This window comes from Vigna radiata, unplaced genomic scaffold (assembly GCF_000741045.1).
Source record: "Vigna radiata var. radiata cultivar VC1973A unplaced genomic scaffold, Vradiata_ver6 scaffold_48, whole genome shotgun sequence".
NCBI lineage: Eukaryota > Viridiplantae > Streptophyta > Magnoliopsida > Fabales > Fabaceae > Vigna > Vigna radiata.
Genome location: NW_014542925.1, coordinates 1,512,212 through 1,523,687, shown reverse-complemented (window position 1 = coordinate 1,523,687; position 11,476 = coordinate 1,512,212). Strand labels below are relative to the sequence as shown.

Sequence of the window (11,476 nt, the reverse complement as noted above, 5' to 3'; positions counted from 1 at the left end):
ATTTGTAACTGTTTTGATATATCCTCTTTCACCACATTCATAGCATTTGTAATTTGAGGAGGATCCTTGATTTTCTTTCTTTTCACTTTTGAACTTGTCTTTACCTTAACTTTTATGAACTTAACAAACTTCTTGATCGTGAGACTCATATGTTCATCTTCATTAAAGTCATCATATACTCTTGAGCTATTTCCTTTAGAAACCTCTATTTTAAATTCCAAGGTCTTCTTCTTCTTTCCTTGGCCTTCTTCAGTAGTTAGTCTATCGAGCTTAAGTTCATGCTCACGGAGCTTTCCAAACAATATTGTCATTGACATTGAGGATAGGTTTTGTGACTCAGAGATTGTTGTCACCTTGGGTTGCGAAGTCTTGTCCAAAGATTTTAAGATTTTTACATTTAGTTCATCAGTGTCAAAAGTCTTACCCAATCCAGTGAGATGGTTAACAATATGAGTGAAGCATTTTTCCACATCCACTATGGTTTTTTCTGCCTGCATTGTGAACATTTCATATTTTTGTATCAATGTGTTCTTCCTAGCACACTTCACATCGTCAGTACCTTCATGAGTTACTCGAAGGACCTCCCACATTTCCTAAGCTGTCTTACATACAAAGATTCTATAGAATTCATCAAGCACAACAATAGAAGAAATAATATTTCTAGTTTTAATGTCAAATTATGCTCTTTTATTTTCCCCAGCAGTCCATTTTAAATAAGGTTTTTCTTGTTCAATACCATCAACAATTCAGGTTGGAATAAAAGGACCATTTTCCACAGCTTTCCAAATGCCTTTGTCAATAGACCTTATAAAAATTTGCATTTGACTTTCCAGAAAGCATAGTTATCACCAGTAAACAGTGGTGGTCTATTAATGCAAGCACCTTAAGCATAAACTTGGTTATGTCCAACCATTTTCGTAAAATTTGAAAAACTATCAAAGCAAGCTTTGATACCAATTATAGAAATTGGTATCACGCAGCAAAACGTTTAAAGAGTGTGATAACGGACACAAACCAAGAGGGAAGGGGTGAACTGGTTCTTTTTTTAAATTTTAGTTTTCTTTTAGAACTATCTTGAACAATTTATAACAAGGTAATGCAGAGATAAAGAAAATCACACACAAAATTTTTATATTGGTTCGAATAAAAAATTCTACATCTAGTTGTTAATCACTTTAGAAAAAGTGATTAACTTTTCACTAAAAATTAGTTAAATGATTACAAAAATATTAATAATTACACATCAAGGAATACACCTTCCTTTGACACATAAGGGAATGAACAACAACTTAATCAACTTGTAGAGAATCGCTTGCACCTTTAGACACACTAAAACCAAGTTTCTCCTTCCTTAAGACTTGATCAAGCTAAGACTTAAACTCAAGAACTTCCTCAGAACCAATTACGTGCTCTCAGTAGTTTAGGTAACCTTAGAAAGGTTTATGAGGCTTCTATTTATAGGCCAGGGGTTAGAAAATGAAAAGACAACTCCCAATTGCTAGAGATAATCGATTATGAAAAGTGATAATCAATATTATTTCAGGTAGTTATGGGTTTTGAAACACGTGATAATTGATTATCCTTAATGATAATTGACTATTGTCGAGATAAAGCATTTTCTACTTTTGCTTGTGATAATCGATTATGCCCTATGGTAATTGATTATTCCTGCAAGAAATCAATAAAAAAGAGTAAGTTATAAGTGCTTACAATTGAAAGATAAATCTAATACAAATGATTTCTACAAAGAATTCTTTTAACAATTAATATATTTATTTCTTCAAGTCTTCAAGTGCATCATCATCAAAATCTCTTCAAAGAATCAATGCTTCTCATTGGTAACATTAACATCAAATGCTACATACATCTGCTATTTTTTTTCTTTCTTTTACGTTTCTACTTGTGTCTTGTGCATTCGTTCTATTAATGTTTTCTTTGGAGATAATTGATTCGCATAGACATTTCTTGTATTAAGCTTATTTTGTAGAATAACGTCACTTGATAAGATCTTCTACTAGTAAAGCATTTAGTTGCTAATGGTTTGAGCATTTGTTCATGACGTAGTCAACCAGCACATAATGCATTTGTTGAATCTTGTCAAGATCTTGTGCTTTATTTGTGGTAAAACATCATATTTTTTTTTGTCTCCAATACCTTCTTCGCACTAGGTAACCTACATTAAACACACTAATTTATTGTCTTGTTTATTATGACCAAAACTTTGATAATAAGGTAGAACTGAAATATTTAAGACTTGTCTCAATATTTCTTCTTATTTCAAGATTAAGATTATTCACTCGCACCTTAACATGTGAATAAATCCACCTTACTTTTGTACCAATTTATTAATAAAAAAGGACACATAAAATAGATTTTTTTAAAAATGTTATTTATATTATATATCCTTATAGTTTACAAATAATATTATTTTTCATATTACACACTAATGCATACTAATAAAATTTTCACAAAATTTATAACCTTGTGAATAAGAATCAAATTACACTATAATAGTATTAATTTAATAAAAGTACTAATTAATATTGTATTTCAGAAGAGAAATTAGTTTTATTTGTGAAACACTTAGAAAACAAAAACATTTATTTCATTTTCATGCTTTCTCTCAACCTTCATCTTTTTTTACTTATTCAAGCCCTTACCCCATTTTCTCTTTTTCTTGGTCAAGAGCTACTTTAAGATAGTCATGAAGGACCCTTTAAACTAAACCACAGATGGAAATCAAGAGCAGAGTAAGTTTTCTTCTCCTCGACTTCTAGATCCTAAATCTGTGTTTTCTATTTTGTAAGTCTTTTTCTGAGTTGCATGTGGGTTTTCTCTACTCCCACAAACTCTTTACATGTTGGTGAGTTCAGTTTTGTGTCTAGATCTTTGACTTGACTCCTTTGGTGTGTGTAGATCGAGTTTCAAGGGTGAAAGCTTGGGATAACCTGGGTGAGCTTTAAGGACACTAATTAAAGTGAGGGAAGATAATCCTTCTTAGTTTTATGTAAATTTGTGCTTGCATTTGTGTTTTGATCTATGAGTTGGTTTGAATTGTTGTGGTGTTTGATTTTGAGTTCTGGATGTTGTGAATTAGGTGAAACTATGTTATTTTCTCCTAAACGAGAGAAAATATCACCTAAGAACCAATATTCTAGAGTTTCACTTTACTCTCTGTAGTTATCGCCCAAGTGACAAAATGTGTCACCCCAATGATAGTCTTCTGATCGCAAGCAAGAAAGCCACTGCATTTATTTTGGTTTAAATTGAGCCATTGTCCAGACGACAAATATGTTGTTCAAGTGACAACCCATTCCCACCCAAGTAAGAGTCCTTCATTCTAGCGAAAGAACTTTAGTAGTTCATGCTAGTCTATGTTAAAGTGTTGCCCAGACAACAGGATCTCGCCTAAGCGAGACTTCCACTTATTTTGTTTTTGGTTTAAACTTGATTATGGGTTATTGATTGATAATAACATGTATTTAAGGAGTTATTGATGAATATGAATGTGTTATATAAAATGCAAAGTATGCTAGTGTGATGAAACATTATATACGTACATACATACATATATACACACGTGTGTTTATATATATATATATATATATATATATATATATATATATAGTGGTGGATAATGGATGAAATTTATTTGACTAAAGTAAGGTTTAAATGTTAATAATACAAAGAATGCATGTGGGAATGAGAACCTTATGGAAATTTATTACATTATTCGTAAATTCAAACGAGAAGATTATATTGTAGTATCAAGTAATGTATAAGGAAGTGTGATGACTTTAAGAGAGTAAAAATGGATTTATCGAATGGAATGAGACAAGTTTTGAATTATATGATTGTTTGGGGTTTTGACTCAAAGAAGTACAAATCCTTATTAATTTTGTGTTATGTATTGATTAGGGACACATGTCAGTCATAAGTCATCCTATACTCTACTCGGCATATAAATTCACATAGAGTGTTGAAGGATATTTTTATAATGTGATTAAGGGTGGGATCTTTGTCTGACAATTTCATAACTTACATTGTCCAGAGGAATTTTATCGATTTATTAGGTCAGGTGGAGCTAAGGCCTCTGCTTCAATCAATTAAAAGGTTTTATGACAGATACAAGGCTTCTTATACTCAAGTCATAAATTTGGATATTGAATCTAATATTATATTTTACTTATATGTTTGTGAATGTTTTGGCCATAAGATAATTAAATACTATATGAAGTTATAAATTGTTTATGTATGTTTTAATGTTATCATTAGTTTATTTTCTCTTGCTTGTTTGTTTTTGTCATAATTGTGTCTTTTTTTTTTGTTTGTTTTTGTCATAATTGTGTCTTTTTTTTTTTTTGTAATGGTTACGTGTGGATGCACCTCTATATATGGTAAAGTGAAAATTTTGAATTATAATCTCCTTGAACATGTTATACTATTAGGGTGGTTTCTCTTAAAATGACTATACTAATGTTCTATATGTTGTGTTATTAAATTTGGATATTACATTGTCTTTCCTAACCTTAATATTTTAAAAAAGTTGAATGACTAAACCAACGGAAAAATAACAACATAGATAATATTAGAGAAGCATATGTCCTTAAACTATATTAATAAGTCATCATAAGATTAAATAGGAGAAAACCTAGTCATTAATAGTTAATTTAATGAACAAACACAATAAACAAAACTTATCGTAGAGCATCTTGGATCTCATAATATTGAGATAAAATAAAGTATACACATTCATATGTATATAAAAGCAAATTATAATTAAATAATAGTAGAAAACTGTTTACGGTTCATAAACCATTTGCTGATACCATAAAACCATTTTCTGATATAATGCTGTAATGCAGCTGTCAATGTCAAGCTGAAGCGAAGCAAAAGGGACCTTTTATATATTCATAAACCAACAACAGGGACTTTAGCCAGTAAAAAAAATAGCTTCGATTTATAGTTACTTTCTGGATATTTTAAAAGCCGAATATTTAAATTTATTTCGTTTATAAAATCAATTATTTAATTTTATTACGACCATCACAGTAACCATTAACATTTTATTACATGCAGCATGTATTATTACAGTTCAGCATTGAATAGTAATAAATAATATCAGTAGTGGATGATTATTTATTTATCTCTTTATTAAATTTAAAATATATCATAAATTTATATATAAATTTAAATACTTTTTTAATTGAGTTATTAGAAAAAAATTTAATGCTCAAAATATTTTTTTATTTTTAATTTACTATTTGAATTTTATTCTCGTCATTAATTTCTTCCAATGTATTAGTTAATTTGTGTATTGCTTTTTAAAAGGGAGTTGATCAATAAATTAAAAGAGAAATAGATACGAAAAATTTAAGTTAATCTGAGATCTGCAAAAAGCTAAAAGTACTAATTATAGTCTTGTTGGATTATAAAACGAAACTTCAGAGCAGTTAGATAAAATAAAAAGTATTACATTTTTTTAATAATAACTCAATTAAAAAATATTGAAAAGAATTACTTACATTTAAAGGTGAGAAATTAAGAAAATAAAATTAGAAGAAAGAGAGTGATGCGCTGGCAGTGACGGAAACCAGAGACGGAAAATCGGATTAGTTTTCTATTCTGAGGGAGAAAGAGTTAACGGCTAGAAGAGAAGGAAGAGGAAACATAAAATGGAGGTTCGTATTGCATTCTCATTCCGCTGAATTACATCACAGCGTATTCCAACTCCCTCTCCTTCGCGAAGAGGGAGCTCCGCTTCTGCTTCTGCTTCTGCTTCGGATCGCAACTCTCTCTCTCTTTCTGTCTCTGCACTGTACGTTTCCCTCCCCCATTTTCATCTTCCAGATCTGAATTTCTTATTCCTTATTCCTTATTCCGTTTAATTTTCATTTCTTTCCTTCTTTCAGCACCAAGATGGTTGCCCAGAAATTCCTCGTGGATTTGAACAAGCCTCTTGTGTTCCAGGTAAACCCAATAACATGCTTTTCAATCAGCATTTTCAGGAATTGCCACGCGTTTTTACCTTTTCTTTCGCTCGCAGGTTGGACATCTTGGCGAAGACTATGATGAGTGGGTTCACGAGCCTATCGTAAGCAAGGATGGCCCTCGCTTTTTCCAAAGTGATTTTCTGGAGGTACTCACATTCCTATCCGTTATCCAATTTCGTTTTTTTATCAGATTGTCACATTGGATCGAATGTTAGGTTAGCTAACGTTGTCGTGGTTCTTCATTGGGACAGTTGTTCACGCGCACTGCGTGGTGGGTGATTCCGACCGTTTGGTTGCCTGTTGCTAGTTGGTTCATTTTCAATTCTGTAAAATCAGGCCTCCCTTCTCAACAAGTGGCTCCTTTCGTCCTTCTGGGAATCTTTGTATGGACTTTGGCGGAATACACCTTGCACCGATTTCTCTTTCATGTTAAAACCAAGAGCTATTGGTGTGGTTTCTCTCTTTCTCTTCACAACTTCTTAGCTAGTCTAGTTAATCTATCTCTCTATTCATGTGATCAATAAAATCTATATGCATGAGATTGATGACTTGTTTTGTAATATTGCATCAGGGGAAACACCTTTCATTATCTTCTCCATGGCTGCCACCACAAGCACCCCATGGATGGCTACAGACTTGTTTTCCCCCCGGTTGCAGCCGCTATATTAGCTCTCCCGGTAATTTCATTTCTTACCTAATATAGAAAAAAACATGCTTTTTCCACGCATTCGGAGTTGTTACCATGGTTTGAACTTGCGGTTTTGTTGTGGTTCAAATGCGGCTTAATTATGCAATTGGTGACTTTAACAACCTTTATAGCTTAAGGGAATCCAATGATTGCCCCCTCACCCGGTCATCTAGGATCCGGCTTCTCTATAGTAAAAATTCAGTCTTGAGGATAGAGTATATAATTTCAGATGTTTATAAGAAGATCAGCGGTTTATATTAGGCGCTAATAATCATGACTGCATTGGAATACCATCTGTTGATTTTCTCAACTACTTAGATTAGATTTCTCAATTTACTGGAGTAAGATTCCATAATCTAGATAACATTTTTGTTATGAGAAACTCTTTTTTAACATACATAAAAAGTTTCACTTGTTTTGTTGCATACAAAAAAGTTGCCAATTAGTTCATAAAGCTCCAGTGTTATTATTATTATGGCTTCAAAAACCTTGTTGTAGATGCAATGCAATAAAATTCATTAATGCTGTGAAATATTGTATTTGTTTTCATACTAAGAATTTTTTTCTTTTACTTGCTTTTGCGTTATATTGAAGTCTGTTAATTTCAGTTTTTATTCGTGAAAGGAAATGTCATTAGAGAAGGTAAATGAATGTAAGGATCAAATTTAGTATCCTGAGAATTTAAAATGCATTCAATACTTTTGTCACTGAGAAAATAGTAGATTTAGTGGGAGAATGTTGTAGAAAGGTAATGAATTGTTCCCCTGATGAAATGAAACCCAAAAGTCACTAGACTTATCAAGCAAATCTTCTGAAAGGACATCTTTATACTCGTGATCATCTTCTGGTTGGAGCTTCCAATAAGTGGCTGCTTCTGGAATGGGCTTTGTTGATGTCATAGGGAACCTAAGCACCTCACCGTCTGTAACAGAGTTTGCAAATTTCCTCTGAAAACAGCCAGAAAACCTTTTTTAGCATTATGTGAAAATGATTGATTTGTATGAAGATGTTGGTGAAATTTAGAGATTCATCTATTCTGTGCCCATTCTTTTCTAGCTGAACTTGATAGGCGGCTCCATGAGTTGATTTTGTTATTTTTGTCTTCCGTGTTCAGATCTGGAACTTAGTGAAGCTTATATGCACCCCTTCAATTGCTCCTGCCGTGTTTGGAGGTATTTTGTTGGGCTATGTGATGTATGATTGCACTCATTACTACTTGCACCATGGTCAGCCAAAGTCCGAAGTGCCCAAAAGTCTAAAGGTAAAAGCGCTTCCCTCCTTTAGCTGTTAAATTGCAGAGTCCAATGTGCAACTTGCAGAATCATCTTGTCAATGAATAAAACTTGGGCTGTTTATCAGATGAATTTCATAAAAAAAAAAAAAATTGGTATCTGTATTTAATTCGATTAGAAATTGAAGGTCATTGAATCCATATGCCGGGAATATTGAGGCATTCATTTTCATTTTTTAGTTATCCTCTTAAACTGACCATAAAATATGATAGCATTCTCCTCTCTCCAATCTTCTAGAGATTTGTGTAGTCTCATTTCTTCTGGAGCAAGATTTTTTCTCAGAGCATTATAAGCACGATGATGTTTGCCTCTTTCTTTTTTGTTATGCCATAGATTTTCTGTTGCTTATGTGTATTGGCAGCTATCTAAAATTATAAGCCAGGAAAAGGCATATGATAATTCCTTCGTTATGTTGCAGAAATATCACTTAAACCATCATTATCGTCTCCAGAACTACGGCTTTGGGATCACTTCACCCCTGTGGGATAAAGTTTTTGGAACGGTTCCTCCTCCTCAATCAAAGGCTGATGCGAAACGCAGATAATTAACTGCCATGGTTACATTTGTTCATTGGTTAAGCATAGTATATAATCAGGAGCTTCAAACGAGTACGTTGATAATTCATTATTCATGTCTCGGTTTGTTTAAATTATTTTGCTCCTCGATTGATGTTTGAGGGTTAACGTGCTACCATCTTGTGTCAAACATCCTGTAAAATCTTAAAAATGTATCTAATTTTTTTGCATAAAACTCGCCTCCGTCTGCACAGTTCTTCATGCTGCAACTTTGCTTTCTGTGACTCCTTTGCCTGGGATACCTAATTTTGTACCTTAACTTCTAATATCATAGAAATCAACGTAGACAGACTTATAGGTCTGCACACTTCAGCATCATCACAGTACCTTACAGCTCGACTCGTTTTATTTTAAACAAAGGTAGGTTCACTATTTACTTAGCATTTTTTTTTTCTTTTTATAAAATAATTAACTTCAAACTCATTCTTATTATGTTTTTGTCTCTAAATAGTTCCTTTTAAATTTTGTTAAGGTTTAGGGTTCACTGTTTACTTAGCATTTTTTTTTCCTTTTCATAAACTAATTAACTTCAAAATTTAGTTGGTTAAAGCGAAATAAATAAGTAAAAATTAATATTTTCAAAATTAAAAATTAATACCGATATATTGTTATTGTTGCTCTTATTATAAGAGAGCTTACCACGAACAATTAAGGGAAGCCTCAATTCAATACAATAAGTTTTCTCATAAATAATTATATAATTGATTGTATTATACTTTAGAGGTAATTTTTGTGCCTTTTTCTTTACTTGAACTCAAGGAAGTTTTTCTTGTGACTTTTGTTGATTTTTTTTTTTAGTTTTTATAAATTTTCTATTTTATCAAGTAATAATAATAATAATAATAATTTTTCTTTTTATCCTTTATTTCACGAATACCTAATAGAGATCTAGTTTGAGCTCAAAATTTGTCCCGTAATTATTTCCGGTTCAACGTAATTATTATTATTATTTGTTTAAAGGAACTATTTAAGTTCCCCGACTATCTTTAAATGATATATAGTTTAAACAAAAATGTCCAAATAATTGAGTTTTTTTAATAAAACTACTTGATTATGAATTATAATTACTAACAATTTTTAGAGAAAAATCAAATTTATTTCTCATATTTTAATAAGTTTTAATTTTTAATGTATATATAAATATTGATCTATTTTAGTGTATAAATATATAATATGTTTGCATTTATTTTAAGTTTTAGAAGTTATAAAAAAACTATAGATTTTTTAAATAGATTAAAATAGTATGTATAAGCATTAAAATGAATAAAATTTTAATATATTCGTTCATGTTTTCTTTTGTCACTCAAGTTCTAAAAAATTATGTAACTTTACTGACCATAACATATTTAATATATTATTTTTAAGGAGAAAACTTAAGTGGTCAAATTTGAGATAAATTCAAACAAAATTCGTAATCTCTTTATCTTCATATTTATTGAAGCTCCCGACTTCTTTCTAATTTGATTCTTCGACTAAGACTTTATAAAGCTTACGAAACTAAGAAATATCAATATTCAAATTGAGAATAAACATTAAAAAAATTCAATCAAAACAATTGACTATGGAAACTAATAATATAAAATAATTACCTGAATGTAAAAGGTTAATGTAAAAATCTATTCAACCAAACCATCCATTGAAGTTTTTGGTGGTTAATCACGATAATTTTAGTGTTGAGAGTCACTATTCTCTTATGCATAATCTTGATATTATTATTGGTAATGTGTTAATGAATTTTGATTTCTTGACTGATTTGTTATTCTGAAAATAATTCTCCCAACTTATAACAAATGAATTCTATAATAGAAATTATTATATAATTTTTAATTCTTTTATGTTTGAGGAAGTTCGACTTATAAAATAATTGATATTAACTTTTAATTGAGATAATCTGATGGAAGATAGGAAGAATATACTATTAAAAAATATTATGTGTGAGCTCAAAATTTGATTGCTAAGTATCAACTCAATTTTCTTTTCTTAACCGAATCAGTGACTTCTTTTAGTTCTTATCATGCTATTCTTTTTAATATAATTTGAACTTTAAGTTATTGATTGTCTCTGATTCTTTTACCAATGTTGTTATATTGTGCTTCTTAGATAAAAGTGACTTCACATTTGATAATATTATTGATATTATTAGTCAATTTATTTCATCTGTTGTTATGGTCAATGATGTTAAATTACATATTGTTGGGGTTTATGATGCAACTACTTATGAAACATAAAAAAACACTAGAAAGTGGGAGGCCTGGGGGTGTTCTTGAATAGTGTTTTAAAATCTTTTCACAAATCAACGTTGAATGACTCTTACAGGGGTTAGACGATCTACAATAGTTGTTAGACGCTGGTGTGTTTAATAAAGCGTTTAGGAAGCAAAGCAATAACACATGATTTTTATACTGGTTCCCTCCAACCTGAACTACCTCTAGTTCCTCCTTAAGACCTCTTAAGGGGTTTCACTAATCTTTAAAAAGATTACACGAGTTTAACTACTCCTAGTTTACAATAAGTATTAACAACCACTCTTGATTATATTCGCATATTCTTCTTGTCTTCTCTTCATGCAATCATCTATATATAGCCTTCTTCAAAAGAGATCCCTTAGGCAAAGAGTTGACTTCCATGTAGACTTCATAACCTTTTTATGTAGGTAGTCTACATTGTAGAGCTACAATGCTTCATCAGAACTTTGAGAAAAGTAACTTGTATGATACTACAAAGCTTGAAGCTTTAAGGAAAATTCCTGGAATGTCTTCCTGTCTCTCAACATCTTTATCGATCTTATGCAGGAATTTTTTTAGTAAACTCTTATACTTTCATGATCTGCACAGATGAAAAGAACAAAACATTAAAGCAAAGAGGTGTTTTTTCATACATGCATTAAATGTTTTAAATGTTGGTAAATGTTACGACATATTGTGTGTT

At 31.0% G+C, this 11,476-nt stretch overlaps 1 protein-coding gene across 1 annotated transcript; it reads left to right on the top strand.

Annotated features, from left to right (window-relative positions):
* The first annotated feature begins 5,571 nt into the window (after positions 1 to 5,571).
* Positions 5,572 to 8,757, top strand: LOC106752833 (dihydroceramide fatty acyl 2-hydroxylase FAH1). Its single transcript, XM_014634606.2, has 7 exons — positions 5,572 to 5,818; positions 5,913 to 5,970; positions 6,047 to 6,139; positions 6,245 to 6,441; positions 6,565 to 6,670; positions 7,796 to 7,942; positions 8,392 to 8,757. Exons 2-7 carry the CDS (start codon positions 5,920 to 5,922, stop codon positions 8,515 to 8,517), a joined length of 720 nt encoding a protein of 239 aa, XP_014490092.1. The 5' UTR covers positions 5,572 to 5,818; positions 5,913 to 5,919; the 3' UTR covers positions 8,518 to 8,757.
* Positions 8,758 to 11,476: the final 2,719 nt, after the last annotated feature.